General features: G+C 45.7%; 1 protein-coding gene across 2 annotated transcripts in view; it reads right to left on the bottom strand.

The window, feature by feature from the left end:
- KDM7A (lysine demethylase 7A) overlaps window positions 1–14305 on the bottom strand; it is a 59305-nt gene extending 45000 nt beyond the window's left edge. For both annotated transcript variants that reach the window (XM_054281958.1, XM_054281959.1), the window contains exon 1: window positions 14152–14305. In XM_054281958.1, coding sequence (XP_054137933.1) covers window positions 14152–14267 — 116 coding nt within the window. In that variant the 5' untranslated portion in view covers window positions 14268–14305. The remainder of the gene's footprint in view (window positions 1–14151) is intronic.
- Between the last annotated feature and the right edge of the window lie 11678 nt (window positions 14306–25983).

Below are 25983 nucleotides of genomic sequence, written 5' to 3'. Positions count from 1 at the left end.
CAAAATCTCACTAATGGTTCTTGCATACTCACTGACTTGCATACTCTCAGCAGTTTCTAAATTCCATAATTACCTACATCAAAGCCTCACAAAAAACCCATTTATTATATCATTTTTATGTAACAAATGTCTCTACTATTAGTTCAACCACCTCTTTCAGGCAATCTGCACTCTAAGCATTTTTTAATCCATTTGGAATTTTTTGCCATGTCTTCAGCAGCTCCATCTCCTTCTCAACAGCTAGAAGTGTTGAATGTTCCTCATCTACAAAGAGCACGGACTGCAGACTCCTACAGAGAGAGCACAAGCTGGTTATTCCGGTTGTCTAATAAAGATAAGTTGTTTAGAAAGATCATGTTGCCTAATAAAGATGAGTTGTTTAAAAAGATTGTGAAGCCTGACAAGTACTATCAGCACTGTTATTTTATGCAATACACAGTCTGCAAAGCTTATGACATCCTGAGTAACACTGTCAGTAGACGCCATCAGATCTGCCTTGTTCTCAAGTATCTCAAGTGATAAAAAAAGATTTGGAGGTGAGCAAAAACAAACCCACAATGACTTCCTGGCCTGAGGGGATTGATTAGGACACTTATGGTTGTTTTTACACTGTGCCAGCCACTTCAATTGAAAAACAATGTCAGGAATTTTTTGAAAATAGGACTTTTTGCTAACAAATAGGAGGCACATTCTTCTGTCTCCCACATTCTAGCACCAGCAAACAGTATTACCACAACCTTAAAACTCCATTGCTGCAAATCCCTTACTCCTGAGTTACTGTGTGTCTGTTTCCTTTACAGCCTGCAGCAACAGCAAACTTGGCTTCAGCCTGCTTTACACACCTTTAAATTGGCTCCTTACACCAAAAACACTTTACCACCTAACTGGGTTAAAAAAATTCTTAGCCAGATTGGCTTTAAAGACCTCCTGGAGCCGTCTACTAAGTAACTTAACACTCACAGTAGCATTCAGAGCCTCTACAGATGTACCTGAAATAAAGCTTCCTGTACCTTCAAAATTCAATTCATTAAATAGTTCTCCTTTAAGAAAAATAAAAAATTAAAAATAAAAATCAAGGACATTTTTCAACTCACCTTCTTCTCAACTGAGTAATTGTTCCTCCAGCCTGCAATATTTTTCAGACATTGCTAGGGACTTTTAGCAAGCTTTTTATTAAGCTGAATAATTTCTGCATCTTCTAATCACAACACAAAAATTTACACGATGGCTCCTATAGCTTTGAAATACCTTACTTGTATAAGGCAAATGGATTTGCAGTCAATAGCAAATAGAGACAGATGCTTCATTTCTGAGGAAATCTGAGAGCAAACTGGCTCATCTCTAGCTCACCATGCTCGTTTCAAAAGCAGATGGAGTATCTGATTACATTAACTTCTATTTAAGCTATGATACAAGCAAACTGTTTCAGATACACAGATAATGAGTCTAAATATCAGATGTTACACTGGCTGGCTGGCAGAGCAGTAAGTAGAAAAAGCTCCTTCAATCAACTAGATAATGCCTGTAATTTAGAGATCTTAGTTGGATTCTCAGCTGCTTATAGAGGTCCAAAGGGGCATGCTGGTCAAAACTGCAAGCATGCAGTCTATAACATATCAAGAAGTTACTTTTACACATTATTCTAGCTACAGAAATCTAACTGTTCAATCCTCTTCAGATGGAATTAATGAAGCACAGTAATTTCCAGACCATGTGGAAACTTCAAATAGTGAAGAACAAAGCTAAAAAGAGTTTGGGGGTTGAGTTACATCAGCACTGAATTCTATCTGCATCCATTATTTTTATTCTGGATATAATTGGACATACTGATTTTAATCTAAAATTCTTATGAGTTCAGATCCAGGTTACCAAAACCATTTTTACTCTATCATATGCTATTTAGAGTAATCTGAATTATTTGCAAAAGCACAAATCCACATGTTTTAATCTAAATTTGACATACACACATTTAGAGGTAACCTTGACTTCACAATCTGTGCTACTCAGCTCCAGTGCTTTTATATGGGGAAAAAGAAGATTATTTTATCCATATATCAGTGTATGTGTAGTGTGCATATATGTATCTCTTAAAATACCTTTTCTTCATAGTGAGCAAAATTCCCATGACTCCAACAGGAATCTTCAAAGAAATGCACAAGAAAAATATGAAGCATGAAGCAGAGGGCCTATTGCAAAAGGTCCCCTGGAGATTAATACTGATTTACCATTCCAGTAAAAATTACAGGAGATATTATGATTCACTGATTGTTAAAAACACAAAATTAATTCTTTGGGAGAAAATTTCTGACCTTACCAATATGTGTAAATATCAATGTGTGAAAACAGCCCTGATGGAAGGGCAAAAATAACAGACAGGACAAATGCCAATGGCCACGGATGAAAGCATATGAAATCCATCTAAACAGCAGGGGAAAAAAAGGAAATTACAAGAACATAGAAGAAATCATTCATCCATGTATGGCTATTAGGGCAATATCCAGTTAAAATGCTGGTCCCTAAAGCCTACCTAAACTAGAAGAAAGCTAACCTCGGAAGTACCTACACTCAGCTAGCACCTCACCACTCACCCAAAAATCCCATTGTGCTCACCCTGTGCTCCCTGGTGTCTAAGCCAAAATGACAAAGTGCTGGGCACTAAAAAGTTGTTATGAAGGGAGAAGTTACTTTGTTTTTCCAAACAAGATGTGCTTATTCAGGTTATTAGAGTTCAGGCCCACACATCTCAGGGGAATGTTCACCTCAAGCTCACTTTTTATGTAAAGATACCCTTTATCTCCCCCACTTAGGACCTCTTACTCTACAGAAAAGTATCCAAGAATTTTGGGCCCTGAACAGAATGTAACATGACCCCAGCACAAGGGTCTGGTTAAAACCCTCAGACACTGACAAGATTATCTCAAGTTCTGGTCCCTGCTCCTGACATTAGTGAATAAATAGATAAAGTGAGCATGAAATGCAGCACAACCTTTTCCAAGTTTTAAGACATACCAGTACGTTTTTTTTAGTCTTCAGATTTAATAGCACTGCCTATGGAAATACAGCAGTCTATCCCCTGGACTACAAATGCACCTGTTTTCCTTTTGAAAAAGGCAGAACCGTCCATTTCCCTAAATATTTCAGGAACTGGCAAGGACTTGAAACTTGCCAAAGACATGCTGCATACCTGCCAGGCTTTTTGGAGTATAACCCTTAACAGGTGTTGCTTTTCTGGCTTCAAAGTGATAATGATGTTTTGCTTTTCTTTACAACCTCCACTAACATAATGTGAAAGTGCCAAAGAGGTTCCTCTTCGATAATTAGCAAAAAGTAGTAAATACTTGACAGAAGAATAATCTTTTACCAGAAGTGTTTCCTAGATCAACATTTAGAGGTCAATGAGCTCTAAAGAGCCTTTAATGAGTTTGACATACTGCTGAATGTGAACTATTAAGCTATTTTCTTACAATTCAATTACAGAAGAAAAGTTTATTTATCAGTTTGTTTATATTACATAGCACCAGCTATGAAAGTAACTGAAACTAAAAATACTAAAAAATAAAATAAAATTCCCCAACCTTACAATGTAATTTGTAGTACATCAATTTAAATACACCCAGAGTCTTTAAAAAGACATCTTTTCTTCTTTAGCAATTCAAGACATAGAGTTACGTAAGACAACCTCAAACTATGTATTTATCTTCAGAAAGTGCAGTGATTAAAACTGGACTAGCTGCAGCTGATTCAGGTTAGATGCCATTCAGAGAAAGATACTGAAAGTTACATTTTAAATTTGAAACTATGTAGATCATCACTCCTTATGCTCTACACACCATAAAGTAGTTTCCATCCAATCAAAAACTCAACCACACATTTGTATCAGCAAGTTTCACCAAACCCACTGGCTGCTTTAGAACTTGGATCTTCCTCACATCACTTCAGAGTGACTAGTCACTGTAGCAGACATTTTAGCAGAGAGGCTTTTTTCAGTCACAAATTAACGTTCAAATTTAAAATTTCACACTTTTGCAGTACAAGTCAATATTCTCCACATATTCTTTGCTTTGATAAGTTTTCTTTACATTATCTTTCTTTCTCCTCATCTCTCCATCCAGCTTTTCACCTTCAAGACTCCTTTATACAAGGCTGCTTACCCCCTTTGTAGACACCCCATGTGAACAGAAAAATCTTCTGATCTCAGTTCCAATTTTTCAGACACCTGAAAACCATAAGTTCCATTCAATTATTTTGTGTCTCGTACAGTTTTGAAAAGGAAGTATCTACTTTACTCCCATCCTCTTGGCACATAGTCAGTATGTTTCCAACAATGGTAATTCAGAGATTTACAGTTTTTCTTCTAAACACATGGCAAGCATATTAAAGGACAGAGCACATTTCCTAACAAAAACTTGTTCCAAAATATTGTGCACAAGCTTCATAGAAAGCTGATGGGTTTCTCATGGGCTCAGAGCAATGCATATGCTCACACTAGAAAGATGCTCGTCCAACTTCCTCAGACTGGTATAAGAAACAGAATTTTATTTTACTAGGTTAATCAACACATTTATATACAACATTTATCTGCAACTTCTTTCTCCAAATTCATTATTAGAGGTACAAGAAAAAAAAAAAAAAAACCAGGAAAAAAAAGCCATCAGCCCACAATATAGACTATTCAAAGCATTTAATAATGTGTCATGAAAATCATGTCAGTTTACTATTGTTGCCCTGGAATGGACTGGAAAACTGCAAACAGAGGCTTTAGTGCTTCAAGCTCCTCTATGATCCACTAGCAACTCCCTGGGAATTTTCCATGTAGCTTGCTTTGAGAACTGCCACCACACACTGCAGGGATGCATTCACTCCCTTCTCAGCACAGGTGTACCAGGAGCAGTGAGGAATGCACTGCAGCTCACTCTTCATCACTTGGTGCAAATGTACCCATGCCTGTTCCATGTAAGTCTAGTCCAGACAAACAAGATGTCTGCTCAACATCATTTCACTGATCAGAATGAAAGGCTAAAAGCTTTTTTTTCCTCCATGTTTTACCACTTGTTCATGATATTGGCTCATTTCTTTGTCCCAGTCCCCACATAGCATCACTATTTCAGACATCAAAGAAAAAAAGGACAATTAGACACAGTGCAATCCTATGAAAAACAAAGATCCAGCCAACTAGACACAAGCATTTGTATGCTGGGGGAATGAAAAAAGGCACAACAGCAGTAATGTGCAATAAGCAAACAGGGTTGTAGAGAAATGGCAGATCTCTTCCCTTATGTAAGGAACTACCTGCAGGAAAAGACCACTTGTATGCAAAGCATCTTCAGAGGAAGCAAGTAACAGCACCTGACATTGAGAGGCTGAACACTGGTACCAGTGATATTTTCCTTTCACTAATATACAGGATTTTGTTCCCTCTTACAGTGATAGATCTATTCAGTATCAGGACTAACCAGGAGTAAAAAGCTTTATTCTTCTCTAAAGTGAGGGTTTGTAGTTTTTTCATTAGACAATAACTTTGTTTCCACAGTCAAATAAGGACCGGGAAACAGAATGCTCAGTATATTCTCACTGGCGATGCTAGTTGAGCCATCAATTCCAAAAACTGAAGGGAAATTAGAATCTGCCCTTACTGGTTAAAACATCAAAGTCAGGAGGTAACATTTGCAGAAGGTATTCAGAGCTGTATCTTTGCTTCAGCAATTTCTGATCTACCCAAATGATGCTCTAACCCTAGTTGACACCTAAATCCTCCAGTTTCACAACGCTTCAAGCACAAGCCAGCTGACCATGCTGCAAGTGGAAGGTACAGCCAAGGCATCTGCTTTCACTCAGTTCTCAAGTGCTAAATAAGCACTTCTCAGCAAGGACATCAGGCCAGTCACTCAGTACTACAGCTGCTCCATCTCTTCTCAGCGAGAGCAAGAACAGCATCCTGAGCTACTCCTGTGACACCCATTCCACCAGGGTAGCACACTTTACTGCAGGGTTAGGAGATGCAAAGGGATACCCAGAGATGTCCTAGCTGTTCACACAGGAGAGCACAGCATCAGAGGCAGCAAGTTGCTGCTCACCTGTGCCTCACACTGATGTGTCCTCTGGGCAGACAAATACTGCAGTCAGAAGGTAGCTTGAGATTTAAGAGACTACATGTGCACACCAATTTCCTTGACATGATTTTGGTCCTCTGTTACATAAGCAATAGAAGCACAGAGAAATACCTAGGACAGAGTGGGCTTGAGGCTGTGATATGTCAGCACTGCACACTTCCATGGAATAAGGGATAATACTATGCTGAGGGGGCAGACTGTTAATATTTTCCTGAGCACAGAGCCCCGTTAGCACAGCTACCTTGCTTTTGGTACTGCTCCAGACTGCTCCCTACAGCACTCTGCACCTCGGAGATGTGCCCAGCAGCACCCTGAAAGCCCTGGGCTCACTTGCAACACCTCATTTCTCCTCTTCTGCTTGCTCTTAACACCAAGTTGTGCAAGTCAACAGCATGATGTAATCCTTCAGTGAAAAGATCCAAATATTCTTGTTATTGAAACAAAACTAAAAATCTGTATGTTGAGCAAGACAACCTCTTACAAGTACCGCTGGGTAATAAGATACAGCAATTTCTTTGGCTGCTCTTCATTTATCTCATCTGGACTTTGTTTATTGGCAAACATCAATATCTCTAAAGAAAAATGTCACTCTCTTTAGAAAATACTGCCTGATAAGTGGCAAGAATGACAGAACAGAGCAATCACATATCTTCAATATCAAAGATTCCATTTCTCAGGGAGTCACCTTTCCTTGCACTCATTTTCATGAAGAGAGCTTTAAGAGCCTTTAAGTGAATAAAGTATTCATGTAAATGGAACAAACACAATTAAATTTACGAAATTAATTTCCCAGCCTAGCAACAATGTCAGCCAACAGTTTCAGATGAAAATAAATAGACTTCAGACCACAATATATTAAAAATCTAGAACAATCATACTAGAACATACTTCCTTTTTTTTTTTACTCCAATTAGCTTTTAAGACAGAATAATGTGGGAGGATTTAAAAAAAAAAAAGCTTTCTTGCTTTTGAGGTGAACATCAGCATTTATGTCTGTCTGAGCAACGATGAACTCAGTATTTTCAAAAAGAAACCCCAGTTTTGAAGTCTACTTTAGTTAATGTTGAAGTAATGGAGAAAACAGTATTAAATATTAATTCCATTCAAAAGCAGAATTGACCTGAAGAGGGTTACCAGCCACATAAATCCATATTACCACCACACAGCAGACATCTCAAGACAATTCATACTCCATAGATTGTTAGTTCTGTGTATTCATGAGCTAATGTTGTAATACATTAGAAAGGACTGACAAAATGAAAAATAGCTTAGCTTTTCATAAGCTATATATTTCACTAAAATACCTCTCATATGTTGATAATAAAGCAAGAGCAATGCTGTTAATTGAATTTTCATACTTGAGCAATGAGACAAATGTAAAATTTGAGCATGTTTATGGTTTCAAGTATGTGCATTGCACCTATGGAAATTTTTACTGATTACTCAGAGCTGTTTTGAGACAATGGTATTTATTTTACATGCGATGTAGGGAAAGTACAAATAGTTACATGAAGAGCATTAGTTCATCTTCAATTTGCGCAAAAAAAAAAAGCTAGAAACCACAAATGAAGAATGAAAACAAAATTAATGTGATTTTGCCCATTGGCAGTTAACAGAGTGATACTCCACTGTAAGGCTTAAGCCATTTGACTGCAAATGTGCTGCTCTAAGAGAACACATCATTATCAACAGATAAAGATAAGTTTAGCATAAAAGAATATATTTCATGTTCTGCACTGTAGCACCTAGTAGGTATATACAGAAATTAGGTGCACCAAGCAGCAGTCCACAATCAGACTCCTCTCACCGCTCCAGTTCTTAGATACAGAAGTCACAAAGCTGAGCCTTCTGAAAACATCTCAATTCCTCAAATCATTTATGTATTAAACATAAAGGGAAAGGAAGATACTGAAGTGCTTCATGAGCATCAACAAATAACATTTCAGAATATAAAATCATCATAAATTAGCTAGCTAATAAAAAATTCACTGTTAAATTACACATACACTTACAGTGCCTTCATTTGCACAGTCAAGATGAAAACAAAACAATTATACCACAAATATAGGTGAACTATAATATTACAGAAAATTAGAGGTAGTGTTTAAATAACTCTTTTAACTAACACTGAAAAGGTAATAATTTGTGCTTTAGAAATCAGAACTATTACCATTAAATAACTGTTTAGAAACTCACTAGAATCTTGTTGGACTCTAATTTAAAAAGCTGAATTGTGTACCATTCAGTCCTCTTACAGATCTTTATTGGACAATGTGTTTTTTTCTTGTCCTAGTTACTTTATCAGAAGGCATAAGCTGAACCACCTACTGTGTTTTATTCCAGAACAAATGAAAAAAAATTACAAAATTACAGATCTCAAGGAAAGGAGTGTTAACTTTCAAAGTACACCTACTTCCAATAAAGCCAGTTCTTCAAGAAAACCATAAAGAGAAAAACAGGCACACAGTTCTACATGTTATTACACAGTTTCAAAAATTGAAGCAATTTGAATACTTGCAACTCTTTAGTGCTTATTATGGTAGAACACATCTAACTTTAATATATATTAATAAGTCTTCCCACTTCACAGATGGGAACCAAGACAAAAAAAATGGTTTGTCCAAATGAAGAGTATAAAAGGATTGGAAACAGACATCCAGTTACACAAGTGTTTGTCTGGCATCCTCATTATAACAAGCCTCTTTTCAGTTTAACCAAAACTGTTTCAGCTTTTGTATTGTTAGAAGAGCTTGAAGTCACTTCAAGTTACTTAATTCTTTGGCAGAGGGCACCACAGCTCATTGGACTGAAGTTGAGACTTCCATCTTATTTCTGAGGAAACATGGCTAAGCCAAGGAAAAGTAAAATTAAACACACCAGCTTTCCCTTGAGGTCTAAAACACTTCCCAAAGATCCACCAAATTGCCACATGAAGGATTTAAGGTTTATACACCACAAGAGCCAGAAAGTCAGTTTCAAAGTTCTCTGGTGCCAGACCAGAGCTCTGTAGACCAGACAAGGACTTGTTGATTCAGTTCAGGTCCCTGAATGTTTCTAACTACAAGGCCTTAATTTTCTCTAAAGAGAAGGTCTGCACCAAAAAGGTTTGTAAGCAGCCTCTTTGCAACCTCCACATTCCCTGACAGGAGCATCACCATGCCTCGTCCTCCAGCTCCACGACAGACACCAGAGCTTCACCTGCCCCTGGGGTTCTGGGGTTGTGCTCCTGCACCTGCACTGGAAATGCCTTGATTCCACTGGACTCCGGGCAGAATCACACATGGAGACTGAGACACAAAAACAAGGCTCTACAAAACTGGGTGAGCTATCAATCCCAAAGTGGGCAGTGAGGAAAAAAAAAGACCAACTCTTCTGTCTTTTCCCACCAGTATCATCTCCAACAATACATTCCTTCAAGTGTTTTGCAACACTCTGGGACTCATCCTAGCCTTTGACAAGCCCACTCAACTCAGTAACCCAACAAAAAGCTAGCCCAGCAAGAGAATGGGCTCTGTCAGTTTTGTGAGCAGAGTTGATTTACCAATCAGGCAAGCACTGAACCAGCAAAAGAGGAATTATAGCAGCACACAGCCAGGAGCAGGACAGCCTCTTTCAGCAGCAAAGAGTTGGCAAAGCCCATGGTGCAGAACCTCATGTATAAAACTCCAAAACAAAGAACCAATTCAGGAGAAGTAGTCACTATAGCACATGCATTTCCTTCTTTTCTTAAGGAGAAAGCCTGCCTTCAGAGTACAAATCAGTGTGTTCAGACAGACCTGTACCACGGAACCTAACAGCTGCAAGAGGGAAACCTGGATTTTACGTCAAGATCACATGAAGGTGTGGATGAGAAGTTTTGGGTTTCTTCAGAGACCAAACAAAGGCACGCTCAAACCCATACAATATCAGAAAGAATATGTTCTATATGAACTTCACTCAGATGTGACTTTGGCACTGAATTTTTCCTCCATGTGAGGAAAAAAGGCCTCAAGGCATCTGCAGTTTAAATTATAATCTTCAAACGATACACGAATCCCCTTTCTTTTCAAATTATGTTGTTAAATGTTTTCTAATAGTGACAAAGCTGTAAAAAACATCAAACACCTAATGGCAAAATACCACCAATGAACTGCTGTAGGAAAGGGCAAAGTTAATTCTTTCTAGATTATACAAAATACAAAATTAATCCTGAGAGCAAGAGCTATCAATTTAAAAACAATTCCATATAAATTTAATCAATTTGACTTTGCTTTGCAACAGAAGCATGTTCTTATGTACACTACATACAGATTAGTCTGTACTTCCCTGACTGCCCTCTAAGCTGCTCAAATTAAATATTTATTTCTGCAAACATAAAAAATTTTCTCCTTGAGGGGAAGACACCAAAGTTGACATCATTATGAAATTTTCAGGTAAACTGCTAATTTTGAGCAACAACAAAAAAATGATGCTTTCTTTCCCTTTCTTATACCCCATTGCTCTAACTTTGAAGAGTAAAACACTTTCTTTGTTTAATTAAAAGAAAAAACAAACACCTTTTTGTAATGTAAAAATACATTAGAAAGGTTGCAGGCATTTCAAAAGGCAGAGATCTCTAATTGAGATGCACACATTTGATAATTTCTTAACCTATTCATCATTGAGACATGTTAGAAGTTCACTGTATGTTTGTTGAGAAACAAAACATCCCCAGAAAAGTGCAACACACAAGACTCCATAGGAGCACCTGCATTTTTAATTCTCAGTTTACCTGACTTCTTGACACTCCTTTACACCTAGTACAGTACCAGTGCAGCTTTACAAAGCCAGCCTCCTCAAAAGGCAATTATACAGTACTTTACTTCTGAAATATCACAGAAAACCCTACACTGTGCAGACAAAAACTGAATTATATGCTTAAACTTCAGTTTGTTCTGTCCTGAGATCTAGTCTACAGGAATAAGTCATATCTATGCAAGGCATATAAATCTAGTTGAGTACATGTATCATGGACAGAAAAAAGAACAAAAATTTCAACAGGATTTTTGCAAACTTCACAAATATATTTCAAGAACAGAGCTGACTGCAAGAGCAGTTTAAAAAAAGATACGTAACTTTGGCACAGAATATATCACAGCAAAAAAACACAAACAAGATGACAGCATGTTGTTAACCTAATAACTGAGGCAAAGCATCAAAAAATGAAGGCAGGCAGAGACAGCACAAGAAGTATCATAGAATGATACATATCATTTGAAGATGAAACCAAGAAATTAAAGAGGTTTCAAGAGCTACGGAACAGATCCAAGAAAAGTTGAACACACAGAGCAGCATAAAGGACTTGTTATGCTTCATTCTAGCTGGAGTACATTCTAGACAAGTCAGAAAGCGGGAATCAGCTTAATGTGACATTTTCATTTAAAGCAGATAAAATGATGGGGAAAACACAAAAATTGCCTGAAACATAAATGGCTTTGCACGTCTGAGAGCTTTGACAGTTTGTCACATCTGAAGCTCTGTAGTCTCTGCACTCTCACAAGCCATTCAGGAAGGCGACAAGCCTCAAACAGCGCTCAGGCACCCGTGTTACGCTCTTTTGTTCACAAGGGGTAATTACACCAGACTGGCTGCATGTTAGGCCCACTCCGAGAGTAACTGAAACCCACAAAGCAGGTTCACAGCCTTGCCAGGCATAACAAACACGTTTGTTGTAACACAAATATTTGCCAAAAGCAAAAAACCGCACATTTCATAATACTAATATATTGATAACAGCAAACCAAAGTACAAATCATTTGAAGAGAGAGAGTGCAAAAAGAACACACAGGAAAAAAAAAATCACATAAAAATTTGAAGGGACTAAGTAACAATGTGCCAGAACAGACTTTGTACAGCCTCCACTGTACTGTTCAGGCACTCTCTTGACTATACACAGGAAGGCAGCAAAGAGTCCATAATCCAATAACATGCACTAGGTACCATGCTAGCACACCACAGCCTGGGTTTATGTTTCTTAAGATAGAAGACACATCAGTCCCATTCCACAGGTCAGGGAAAAAAAATTAAAAAGAAATAAAATCAAGAACACATGAAACTAAGAAGTTCACAAAAAACTTCAAGATTTGAGAGTGTGTGTTTTCTTTCACAAGCTATGTAACTGTCCTCATACACTCTTACAGCAAGGGGAAAGGCATTCCCAGAGCAGACCACAGCTGGCAGGGGGAAAGGAGTCTCCCAAAAACCTGTCCCTTGGTCATGAGACTGGGTGAGCATGCAACTAAATCCCAAAGCAGCATGGCTGCTGCCAGCTCTTGCTGGCCTGCTTGCTTATTTTCCACTCTTAGGGTTTCAGACTACCAAGGCAGCTCAGTGCTAACAGGCTTCTTCTACCCTGTACATGACAGAGCTCAATCACAGGAGCCTGTGGGGAGCATTTTGCACATCAAGATCCAAGAAAGCTACAAAGTGGTCTGTCCCACCTTTGGGTCGGGCAATGCTTTCCTCCTTGTAACAATTTCAGAAATTTAGTTCGCCCATACCCCAGCAATACTGACGCACAAGGCTGGCATTTAAGTTGAGCCTGCACAGAACCTGAGCAATTGCCAGGACATTCTGAAAGAGCAACTACACAAATGCAGAAGAAGACTTGGAAGAGAAAGAACCTGTAACAAACACTTCAGGCAATGCCTGCACCTTCACTGCAGGCAATGACCGAGTTCTGACAAACTTCTATTAAGCTGCTGTAAACCGAAGAGCTGCTCTGTGTCTCTCTCTAAACAACAGTACTGGCAAGAGTAGTAGCAGTCTAGTTAAAAATATTAATGAGAGGTTGTTTTTAAGGTACAACGATCCTGCTTTGCCAGTTTTTATGGTTTACAAAGCCCTTTTCACACTTTCTATTACACTGCAGCTCGAGCCGGGAGAAGCCCATGTACAAAGAACAAATCAAACAAGTAAACATCTGAAACGTTGCGAGCCTTCCTTTCCTCCTCAAACGCGGCAACAAAACACTCGCGTGTAACAATTACTGTTAAGTAACACCTAAACGCGCAACCTACTTTCGGTCGGCGTTTGTCTTTTGCCGTTTGAGGGAAAACAAACCCAAACAAGCACGACCCCGCGCACGGCCCCCGCCGGGGCGCCGCGAGCGCCGGGCCCGGGGGCAGGCTCGGGGGGCGGCGCTGCGGGCCCTGGCCGGCAGGGGGCGCGGCGCGGGCGGCCGCCGCTGTTGTTGTTGCCGCTCGGGGTATTTAAACGCCGGGCTGTCAATCACGGGCGCCGCGCGCTCCCCGGCGCTCCCCGCACGGCGGGGGCGGCACCGAGCGGCCCCGCAGCCCCGGCCCGGCCGAGCCGCCGCCGCCACCGCCGCGGGCCCCCAACTTGCTCCTTTGTTTAACTGCCCGTAAATCCCCTCCGCCGCCGCTGCCGCCGCTTCCTCCCGCTCGCAGCCGCTGCCGACGGGCCTTTTATTATTCACACGCTCGGCTCGCAAAACACACGCGCGGCGGCGGCGGCCGCTCGGGACCGGGCTGGAAACGTCAAAGCGGCGAGAGGCGCGGGGCGACCCTCTTTCTCAGCTTCCGCCGCCCCCGAACAAAACGCACGGGCAGCCCGGAGCTCGCACCCGGCCGGAGACAGCCCCGGTGTCCGCACTTCTCTGCCGGGAGACCGCCCTGTCCCGGGAGAGACCCCCGGGGGGCGCGGGGGGACACGCGACGCCTCTGCAGAGTCGGCACAACTTCGGGGTGGCCCCGGCCCCGCCAGCCCCGCATCTGTTGCTCTTTCGTAACCAGCCCCCCCCCGCCTGGCCCGGCCCGTCCGCCCCCTCACAGCCGCGGACCCATGTGCCCGGGGACGGCCGCCGGCGCCGGCACTGTCCCCGCGGCGAGGGGGGGGGGAGCCGGACCGGGCGAGCGCCCGCCGCTCCCCCCGTGCTGCCGCCGCGCAGCCATTGTCCCCCCCGGCGGGAGGGGGGAAGGCGACTGCCACCGCCTGTGCCCGGTGCCGCCCGCCGGCTGCCCCGCCGCGCCGCCCGGCCCCGGCGCGGCTCCCGGCGCCTTACCTGCCGTGGAACCAGTCCTTGCAGATGTCGCACTCGATCATGAAGCGGCTCACGTCGTAGGGTTCGCGGCACACGCAGTACACGGGGGTCGCGGCGGCGGCCGTCGCTCCGGCCATCTTTAAAGAACTCCCTGACTGAGCCGCCCGCCCGGCTCCGCTCCTCCCCGTCCCGTCCCGTTCCCCCCCGCCCCGCTCGCTCCGCCGCGGCCGCGGCGGCGCCGCCAATAACAACAGCGCGCGTGCCGGCCCCGCACGCCGCGCGCGCCCCCCGCCGCCGGCTGGCACGCGCACGGGGCGGGCGGCACGGGAGCGAGCGGACAACAGCGCGCGGGGGCGCGCGCACGTGCGTCACCCGGCCCCCGTGGAGGCGGGAGGAGGAGGAGGCCGGGGACGGCGATGGGAGGGGGGTGGGGGGGGGGAAGCACCGCCCCGGCCGCCCCGCCCGGCGACCGTCCCCGCCGCGCCTGCGCCCGGCCGAACGGCCCGCGCCCCGCCCCGCGCCGCCCGAAGCGGCGGGGACTGGGCGTGCGCGGGCGGGCCGGGAGCGGAGTAGGCGATTTATCCCCGTGGAGCGCGCGGGGCGGGGCGGGGCGCGCACGTGCCGCCCCTCCCGGGAGGCGGGCCGCGGGGAGGCACGCGCCGGTGTCACGCGGGGAGGGGCGGGGCGGGGGTGCCGCGAGGACACGGCAGGAGGCGGGCGCGGGACGCGGCGCGCGCCGCCCCCCCCCCCCCCGTCCCCCCGTTATGTAACGAGAGCGGCGGCGGCGGCGGTCGGGACGGACCGCGCTGTCCTGCCCGGTGCTGTCCGGTGCTGCCCCGGCCCGTCCCGACACCCCCCGAGGAGCCGGTGCTTCCACGCTGCCCAGCCGGGGGTGGCAATGGTTTATTTCTTGTCAAGCTCTCGCTGCCTACGTGCGCATCATGCGCTGTTCCGCTCCATGCCGTCACCCTTTCTTTCAGGACACAAAAGTAACACTGATGCTTTCATTATGTGTCATCGAGAACAAAAAAGTTGATTTTAAAACAGAGTTGGTTTTTTTCCCGGCAGCCTTTCAAGGACCTATGGAGATTATATTGTATGAGGGAATGGAGAGCCATGTCCTCCACACTGAATGTACCGATTTAAAAGCGAAACAATAAATATGTCCAAGTGCATGTTACAGTGATCATAACTGTAATAGACACTCCCTACAGCATTATAATTTTACAACCCATGGCCTTAACCACTAGTAGCCACAAAAAAGCAAACGCTGTAGGTTTGTTTGGCAGAGGGAAGCTCAGAAGTAAATGTTTCCTTTCCAGACTGTTATTGTGAAGCTTGCTAATGTTAACATTTATATAAGACAAGCAACACGAGATGATGATTTGGCAGCAAAATGGACAGCAAAGAAATGTAAAACAAATAAATCCAGCACACAGGCTCTGTGACTGAATGGAGAATGACACAGAGAAATAAAGGAAGTGTAGAGGATATGTTCAAGAAATACCAGATTCTCGAACGAAACCTTGACCTATTTAGAAAGTGCACAAGGTTCTGACCTGCAGGATGTTGTTTGTGGATGTTTCAATACTCTTTAGTTTTCCAACACACCTTGGTATTTCAGCAACTCAAAATGGGGCCGTAGACACTCAGTCTTCTAAAAAGCTGATGTAAAATTTATTAGGGGCAAGAAACACCAGTAAGGCAACGAATTACAATTTCAGAATTTCAGGAAATAATACATACCAAGAGGCTCTGTCATTAGAAATATTGTTTCCCTTTCTTAATCTGATTCAAAGACACATGCAGGAAGTTGCTTTCTAATGGTAGGGCCTGCAAACTCTTGCAGAATCAATTGCAGAGATAAGGTAACGACTACCAAGAGAAGTGTTCCAGTTAGAGGGGTTACTCTGTGTTTGTGCAACAAAGTGTTGGCACATGTAGCTACCCTGGAGCCTGAAAATGGGCATCTCCTTGCTCCTTATTTGGGTGTTTCTTACCTTGTCACGGGGTCAGTCTTATCTGGAAGCTGCAGTTACCAGCTGGAGTCATGTCTTTATCCAAACCGGCCATAAAAATGCAGACGTGTTGTGTATGGGGAAGTGTCTGCAAAGGACAAACCCCCTGAGCCCCCCTTGGTAAGGCAGGTGGGAATGGGGTGGGTGTTCCCGGGAGAGATGGGCTGGGGCTGCACTGCAGGGGAGGGGACCTGGCCGGGCTCAGGGCTGCGTGAGGAAGTTTTCACTTGACACAGAAGAAAGCAACCCACCAGAGAGAGTGCAAAGAATGAGGAAGCAGGCTGGACTCAGCACCCTGTGGGGACCTGCCCTTTACTGGCCTTGATTATGGGGAAAAAAAAAGTTTGTTTGTTTGTTTGTTTGTTGAAAAAGAGTAGTTGTGATTTAAGCATGCAAAGTACTGCTCGCAGTTTAATAAGCACTTTGCCTACTGCCACAAGCAATGTCGTTTTGTCACTGTGATTTATTTCAGAACAAGGTGTGTTAGTGATTCAATCTGCTGCACCTTAATCAGGTGGGGAATGCCAACTTCATCTGTTGCAAAAAAAGTGTCATAAACCAGCTCCGTCTCCCTCTGTCTGACCTGCTGTCAGCTTTTCTCTTTCCAAGCTGTCTTTCACAAACAGTAGACTATGCCTGAATGTGACATAGAAAAAGTTCAGGAAAGCTGAGCACCACACACCATAACAATTACAAACCCCCTTTTAATAAGTATTCTTTCCAGAAACTTGGAGAGCTTTTCTATGACAATCTTAGTAAGCACAGTTCAGAAACAAAAAATGCAGTACCTACCTTCAAAGTAAATAATTAAATGAAGCAAGTTTAAAGGCCAATCCCAAAAAAACTTCAGAAGCAAGCTCAATATTCACAGCTGCACAACAATACCTGAGGACGCCTGAGGCCATAGCAGTCTCCATTCCTGTCTCCCAACCAGCAAGACACACCAATGTGAAATACAGTGTGCAGACCACCTTCTAGTAGGCAGCACAGGGTTCATATGCTTGGCCTCTGGCTCTGACTGCCAAACCAGGCAAGGCAGCAATGACAGAGAGCTGGGGAGAGCTGAACAACAGCTCTAGAGCAGTTGGTAGCTCTGGAAATCCAAAGGCTGGAGGAAAAAGGCTGGAGACAGTGATGAAGAACCGGTGGAAGGGCAGTGAGAATTAAGAAGGTGGGAACAATGAAGCTTGTTTTAGGAAAGGAGAGTGACCAGTGCCACAGACCACGACTGCCTGCTCCACACTGATGTACAGATACTGTCACTCTGCCCCATGCCCTGTCTTGTACCCAGCCCACCATCCCCTCAGCAGCTGAGCAAGCCAGTTAGTTCTTCAAGCCATGCCCAAATATAATCTTTCCACCCTAAAATCCACCAAAACATGCTCTGCCCCATCAAACCCAATCTGAAAAACACAACTTACAGCTTGTACACCTAGCAAGTCCCAGTGACTGCCCCCCTCTCCGTGCCTGGATTCCAGCAAAAACATAAAAAACACTCATGTATAGGGCTGGGGCTGGCAGGGTGAGTGGCTCTGGCACTCAGAGTACAGGACTGTAAGTGAGGAGCATTGCATCTTCATCAGACACTGAAGTCAGGGTTAGAGACTGGGGCACCAGGGACTAAAGAGCACCACCTCTGCTTGCTCTTCAGGACAAGCCTGAGTGCTGGTGCTCAGTAAGGCACAATGCTTCTGCTTGTGATTCGAGGAATGCTGGCTGATAGTTTATCCTTAAGGCTGGAATCAGGCTGTAGGCTAAAAAGGGTTTAAGTGTAGGATTCTTCCTGAATTATGTGAGGATTGTGCAGAAATTATAAGGCCTGCTACCTGTTTCTTATCATTATGAGATAAGCCTGCAAAGGCACTTGAGTCAACCACATCAAATGGCTTCCAATGAGATCTGTAGGGATGATGGATCTACTCAGGCCTAAGTTTGGGGTGAAATATTGCCATGGCTGGACAGTGGAAGGTAGAGAATAGGAAGAAAATCTTAGGACTGAGGAAGTAGAATGATAGGAAGACAATACAGTTGTCTAGTACTGTAGTGCAAGCTTGTGAATAAATGGGTCAGGTACAGCTCACTGTTGTAGGGGCCAGTATGGAGTCAGGATTGTAGTGGGGTTTGGGTCATGGTGCCAAGTGCAGGTCACATTAGGCCATTGCCAGGGACTGAGTGTGGCAATTTCTATGGTTGAAATTGACAACCAAATAAGCAGAGTGTACGGAATTCATTTCACTCTGTACGCTCTACAGAATGAATCTACAGGCACATCATCTTCGCAGACAACCTTTGCTGTGCAACATCCTTCATCCACTAGGGTGTTATCCTCTAGCCATTCACAGACCCTCAGCAAGGTCCACAGGGCTGAGGGCTGCTATCAGCACAGAAAAGTGGTTTATTGGTAGCCCTGGAATGCTGACTGCAGGTGAGGGTCTTAGCCAGAAACCTCTTCTTATCAAAGACATAATCACCAGCACATTGCACATTAGTAGAGAAGAGGGTATGGGAGAAGAGTGCACTGATTGTTGCACAATAAAAGCATCCAAAGCCCATGCCTGGCTTTGTATATCTCCCAGAGCACATGCCATACTCTGTACGTGACATAAAGGGAGGATAAAGTAGAAGAGCAGGGCAGGAGGTTGCCAGAAGGGAGAAAGGGGAATTTTCTGGTACTTCTGGCTGAACCACATACAGGTACCCACAAGTATGCCTACTTGTCTCTTGGCAGGAGGGGAGAACTCACAACCATCAGTCACAGGATGGTGACTGTCACCCAGCAGGACATGGATGGCCAAATAAACACCAGAGATGATATCCAGCAGAAAAAGAGATGGCCCAGCAGCAAGTCAGGCTAGGGAGAATCAGAAAGAAAAATCAGACATTGATAGTCATGAAAAAAATCAGATAAACTGTTGGGAAAACATGGGGGTAGAGGGACTTTCCCCATGTTTGGTCATTTCTTCAGTGTATTTATGTACATTTTGGCAAAACACTCATTTTTAAAATCACTTATTTTCACATCAATAGGCTTAAGGCTGCTGAAAAACAAAGCTCTGGACTGAAAAACTGTTCCAATTCTCCGTAGGAAACTGTCTCAAATATACCCAGAATTGGCAGTGTGATCTTTGCATCGGCAGAGAAAATACTGAGTCATGTTGTCAGCCCACACACATTTAGCAAAAATAAAAGCAGACCAACGATTCAAAATTCTCCCACTCATCATTTAAAGAAAACAGAAGTCATTCAGTCATGCCTCATGCTTCAGAGACCTTTAGAAAACACCCAGTGCAGGGAACATTCACCCACGCCGTGCCCACGCAGTGTTTCAAACCCACGATGTCATTTGCAACTTGTTCACTCCCAGGTCTGGGCACTGTTTGCTTCAGCATCCTCACAGGAAGTCGCCGAGACTTAAAAGGTTTCTGCTGAAAATGTGACACAGAGCCTCAGCCCTCCTATGAGCAATGATGTAACACAGCATGCCTGGCTTGAGTCCCTGGAGGAAGCAGGAAAGTGCCGTGCACTTCACGGCAGCGCAAACTTAAGCTGCAGTTTGAATAAGAGGCTGCTGTGCTCTTCCTCCAGGGGTTAATCTTGTACTGAACCATTGGCTCTGCTGTGCTGAGCTCCCCAGTCATTCATTCAAAAGAGAGGTTCTTGCACAAACATCAAGACTGGGGGAATTACCTAGGAAGTCCTCCTCCTTTCAACTCTTCCCACAAAGTCCTCTGGCAAGGAAAAGCTGGTTTCTGCATTTCACCCAGCTGCTGGCAGCATCTCTTCCTCCTTCAGTTCTAAAAGCTGCTTGAAGTATTAGCAGCTGAACCTGGGTGAGTGGCAGCCAGCCCGGCTCATGACGGAGGGGGAGACGTCACCACACAGAGCACGCACAGATGGAGTTACACAATCTCTGTGGTGTTGAAAGCCTCAGAGCTGGAAACTTGTCAGGAGCCCAAAGGCCAGAGCTAATTTGTATTTCCTATTGCACAGCATGATTTTAATCAGAGCGAAAAGCGCCCGGTTGTGTTTTATGTACCAAGTGTTATAAGCAGAGACAAGTTAACTAACAGAGCAACTAGGGGCAGGGCATGCTCTGAAGACAGCATAGAGGAGCATTAGATGGGGAATATACCCAATTTATCAGCATTTCCTTTATTCTTCAGGATGGCCATGGGCTATGAAGCAAGAGAATAGGAGGCAACTTGCATCAAAATTCTGTGGTTGCCCAATTCTCTTTACAAGAAGAAAAAAAAAGTAAAAAAGACACCTGCAAAAACCTTAAAGACAAGCTTATTTTAAAAACCTCTTTCCAAAAGTTTTAGATATGTCACCAAGTAAAATATGGCATTCAGGAAACCCATCTTACTTGCAACCAGCATTTGACAGCAGTCAAATCAAGGTGATCTCTAACAGAAGCTGCTTTGGCTTCAGCTGCAGATAAGGGTGTGTGAGTTCCTTGTTACAATTTAATTTCTGCCTCGTTGAGAGCAGACAGCACAATGGACTGGCACAGCCCCCAAGCACCACTGTTCCCAGAACAGGCTCACCTCCAGCATCCCTTTTCCATGCTGTGATGGCTGCAGAGCAGGAGTCGGGAGCCATTTGGTCACCTTGCCCCAGCTGGGCTCACAGCCATGCTCCCTCCCCAGCACACAGCACTGGGACACACCTTTGTGTGCTGCCAGCGTGTGCCAGAGAGGGAATGGGGCACCAGGTTAATAGGACAGTAAATATGCCTTGACGTTTCTGGACTGGTTTGCTTTGTACTCCCAACAGATTTACTGGAAACTCAGAGGTGGGGTTTGCTGCTCAGGGAGTGCTATCATTGGAGAAAATCCTTCATTTCAGCCTTTCTCTCCTTATCCACTGGGAATAAATGCTCCTTTCCCCCTCAGTTCAGCTTTATTCCTTGACAGCTGAGCAAAAGAAAGAAAGGGAGACAAAAAAAAAATCAGACCTTGGACCTTTATTTTGCTCTAGAGAGCCAATGTCTGTTTCAGAGTGGGATAAGCTGCATGTCAGGGATATAAAAGGAAGGCTGTCAGACTAGCATATCTGTAGCTTCCTATATTCAGTCCCTGGACATTTTCCCCACTAGCTAGCCATTGCAGTCCCTAAAATCAGCATCCTCTCTGCTCTCATTCTCCTCCACATGCTCCTTTACCCCCTCCCCCATAGACATTTGTCCCCCAACTCAAACAGCTCCCCAAGGAGGTCAGGCACCACCTATGTTCAGGGAAGGGGAAAAGAGGAGAGCGAGTCAGCTGAATATGCAAACAATCCTATTTGCACCCCAGCATGTACAATCCAGTTCTTTGTCAGCATGATGGAGTGCACTCTGTCCAGTTTGTTTTCTTCTCTGGGATTATCATCCACACCCTTCCCGCATGAGCATTATCAAATGCTGTACCTGTATCAGCCTTTTCAAGACAGGCTGACTGCTGCCTGCTTAATACCTGTCCACCAGCTGCCTATTTGCTTTGTTTGAAAATTATAGCCAGTCATGAAATGTAACGTGACATCTACAGGAGCCATAAAAAAAAAAAAAAAAAAAAAAAAAAAAAAGGGAAAAAGTACCAAGGGTGTTTTGCCAGTGTCACTAAGGCACTGGGTGGAAGTGGTTTTAGTTGCACAAGCCCTCCTTGGACGCGGCCCTGCCCGGACACCCCACCTTGCACTCGGAGTTTTTGGGGAGCTGCCTGCTGCCCACCTGCCTTCTCCCCAGCTCAGCAGGGGAAGCCTGGGGTACCAGACAGTCCCACCGCTCCCCGGCCTGGAGAGACGGACACGCCGGGCGGGAAGGACGGCCGGGCGAAGGTGCGAAGCGCTTTTGGGGCTGTGGCAGTCGCCGGAGCAGCACGGCAGGGCCGCGGGCCTGGCAGACAATAGCTGTCTCCCTGCTCGCTCTCCCTGCCGGCCGCATCCGACGGAGGAGCCTCATGAATCAAGGCGAGCATCCAGCGACAGGCTGCAGAAATGCATTAATATGCGGCCGCCGCCGCACGCCGCCAGCCCCCTGCGCGGCGCGGCGCTCACCTGCCCGTCTCACCCCTGGCAGGCAGCGAGCGAACAAAGGGGCGGCCGGCAGCGCCTGCCCCCGCCGCCGAGGGAGGCCGCGGCTGCACACAAAGCCCGCTCGCCCGCCGCCATGGGTGTGAGGAGCGCTCCCGCTCGCCCTATTGTCTGCGCTCCTTTGTGCTCCTCCGGCCCCCCGGTCCCCAACCGCACGGGCAGGAATAGTGGGAGCAGGACAGACACGGCTTTGTTGGAGGGAGCCCTGGGATGGGGAAAGCTCCCTGGCCTGGCCCTGCCGTGCGTGCCCGGCTGGCTCACGGGCCCACGCTGGGCTCACGGGCCCACGCTGCTCCTGCCACACGGGGCAGGTAAGGAGCAGGGCACACAGACAGACAGACGGGGCACGGGTGTTTCTCCACGCACACAGGGGACTCGGCAGCCCCTTCTTGAGCACCTTCTTCTCCCTCCAGAGAGTGCCTTTGGGAGGTGGGGAATGGTCACCGGGTCCTGCAGAAGTGACCGTGAGGGCCGCCCTAACCCCCCATCACTGATCAAGGGCTGGTGCCACTGGCTAGAGGGGGCACTGAGGGAGCAGATCTGGGAGCACGGACCACCCATCACGCCACCTGTATCCCTCCCAGCCTTAGGAGCAGCACAGACACCTCTGCCAAGCCTCCACTGCTTTGTCAAGCAGTAGCTGTGGCACCCCCTGTGCGAGCCGTGTCTGTGGCTGCAGCGTTGCAGCCCCCCAGGTCCTGCAGGGCTGGTGGCAGGATCCAGATTGCCTTGTCTCAGGGCAGAGCTGTAATTGCCAAACGCTCCCGAGGGGTCAGTCCCCAGCTGCAGCACACTGCTAACTCTCCTCCCACTGCACACTGGCATTGGAATGGCCAGGACAGAGAGAAGGGGAAGGCCATGGGATGCTCTCCAGAGCAGGGAGCAGGGTGTCCCCGCGGTGCCCGTGACACTGCCCAAAGGACAAAGCGCTCCCTGGTCCCACGGCAGCTGTAGCGCATGGATCAGTTCCAGCAAGAGAGCCCCAAAGAGGTCTGGCTCACCTGGGCTCAGCACTCTGCCTTGTGCAGTCCCTGTCCTGGCCACCCTCAGCTGTCTCACTCCTCTCCACTGGCACTGCTCACACAACCAATCCTAGCAATGCACAGAAATACCTGCAAGGATCTGGAAGTCATTCAAATAATATGGCCAATGGAGCAAAGACAAAGGAAGAGAGGAAAGGCCCAAACCTGAGGGACGGCACCTAGGACCACAAAGGAGCCCCAGCAGACTCCTGCTCCACAGTTGTGGCAGCAGTGCTGAGAGCTCTGGCACACAGAACAGGGTCCAGGTACAAGAACCAAGACATTTGCTGCAGGGGTGCTGCTAGTGGAGCCTGAGGGTGTCCACAAGGAACAGGGATGGTGAGGAGGCAACACACAACTAAAAAGCCCATTTCTCAGTCTTGTTCTGGGGAAACAGTTTCTGACACTTTCTGGTTCTAAGGAGTGTCATTAAAGAGGAAGACTCTACCCAAAGTGCAGTTTCTCTTCCTATATTTTCATTATATTTGGTATATTTTAAATAAATTATAAATAAATTCTTGAGCAAAACTTCTATGACCACCAAAAGGGAGGCGTCCAGACAAGCTTTGTTCAGGAACACATTTTTCCTAAAGAAAACTCTAAAATTCCTACTTCAAAATAAAGGTAGAAACCTTGAATCTAAACAGCATCACTTTCTGCTTCACAGTGAAGCCTCAGCAGATCTTGTAAAATATATTTGTGCTTTATAAGCAAGAATCATACTAGGTTTGATGGACAAGAGATTCTCAGCAACATCTAAGCTGCAGAAGGAAGACAGTTGTTCCTAAAGCCACTAAATAAGACTCTGAGAGCAGATAAAGCAAAAAGCCAGATAGAAGCAAAAGGCCTTCATCTTCAAAAAGTTAGAGAAAGGGAAAAGGGGAAATAGCTGGGAAAGAAAGGGGAAAGAGCTGCTGGGCAGCAGGTTGGTGGCAGAGCTCCTGGCCTCTCTGTGATCCCTCCCTGTTTCCCCAGGCAAAAAGGGACACACCAAACTGCAGAGTGGCATTTCAGCAGCTGGAGAGCCGGCTGCTGCATCAGAGCTGAGCTAATACAAGAGCCCTTGTGAAATCCAAGCTTGGAGGGGCTGCCTGAGTTCATGAAGCTGATGGGATTGGGATGAGGTGTAACAAGGTGCCTCTTACTGAAAAGCAGAGAACTTCCCCCAGGCTACCTTTGTCTCCTGCAGAGCATTCAGGTCAGTTTGTAACTTATTAACACCAGCACTCACAGGATCAAAGTTCAGCACGTGTTCAGTTGCTCTTCTGGAACAGCAGGCTTGAAAAGCATATTGTGCATGTTTCCTAGGAATAAAAGAGACATGCAGGGAAATCATCCACTGCCCATCTGCTCAGAGACAGCCACTGCACACCACCTGGGGTCATGAGACAGGCTTCCTTCACCACCTTGTGCCTGAGGAGCCAGCTCTGCTCAACTACTGCACCCCTCTCCTTCCTCCTCTTGTGACAAAACAGTTTTGCACCCAAGTGACGCCCAAAAGGGTCCCCAGGTTTAGGAGGAAATTCTCTGTCAACAAGGCAGATTACACTGCATGTTTTAAGTGTCTCTATCCCCTGCAGCTGGAATTGTACCTTAATCTAATTACACCTCCAGTGCTCCAACTTAAAGTGTTCAATAGATGATGTCACTTGAAAAATTAACCAAGTGGACAAGCAGAGATGGGTTGTGGAGTCAGTGTGGCAGCGCAGAGTCCCATGAGAGCAACGGGGCTGTATCCCCCAGCACTGGGAGTTGTGCAGGGGGACTGCTGTGGTTCCCACAACCAGCCTCTTGTCAGGCCATTAAGCCCACACAAGGCAGCTCACCTCCAAAAAATGCAGAGTTCCCAGGGCTGGTTTTCTATCTGCTGCCCCTGAGAGGCCTTTCCTTTGGAGGGAAAAGTGACCCTGGCAGATGTGGAGCATGGTCACCCCGCTGGATGCAGTGAGGGTGCACACAGAGCACCTGCAAAGGATCAAACCTGGGAGAGAAACATTGATGGATAAAGCTGAGTGCAGTCTTTCAAAGGTGTCACTGGGCAGGAGGCCATCAAAACCAAAATCAAATCAAGAGTTCCTGAGCAGGTGGCATGCTTTGAATCCTGCCTGGCCTGGGATCACCACTACTTACCCTGGAGTATGTCTGTTGCAGTGATCAAGTTATCCAGCCAGAAGAGACTACACAGTAATTACAGGTCCCTCCCCACCAGCAAAGCAACCAAAGATCCCCTACTACCCTCTGCTTCCCTGCAGGCTCACAAGTTACAGAGCCAAACAGGTTCCATTTGCTGTGCAGCTGCTGCCCAAACCAGTGTGGGTGACAGCATGGGGCCTCATTGCCAACAGACAAGGCTGCACGGAATTGCAGGATGATGCACAGGTGTGCTTGCTTGCTTATCCCAACCTGCAGATGTCCAGAGAGCATATAGTTCTGTTGTTCAGACAGGGTTTATGTCCATACTTTATAATGAACAGTATAATTGGATTATTCTTTGTAAACATCTGTGCCCTGTGAAGGTCAGAGTTAAAAACACCCAAGTAAAGTTCCTGGGAGCATTCTTAATTTTTAAGCATTTTGTCGGAACAATTGGTGATTTATCAACCACTTCTGGGATCAGTTGAGAACACACTGCTACTGCTTGCTGTGACCCAGAAAGGGCCACTATTTCAGCCTTATTAGAAATGAGATGTTCATTGCTGTATGCAGGCTCCCAGTGCCTAGTGCCAAACCTGCACACACAC

Source organism: Melozone crissalis, unplaced genomic scaffold, assembly GCF_028551555.1.
Source record: "Melozone crissalis strain CALT ecotype California unplaced genomic scaffold, PUWL_Pcris_2 ptg000033l_1, whole genome shotgun sequence".
Classification (NCBI taxonomy): domain Eukaryota; kingdom Metazoa; phylum Chordata; class Aves; order Passeriformes; family Passerellidae; genus Melozone; species Melozone crissalis.
Note: the sequence above shows the minus strand (reverse complement) of the source record. Positions and strands in the feature narration are given on the sequence as shown.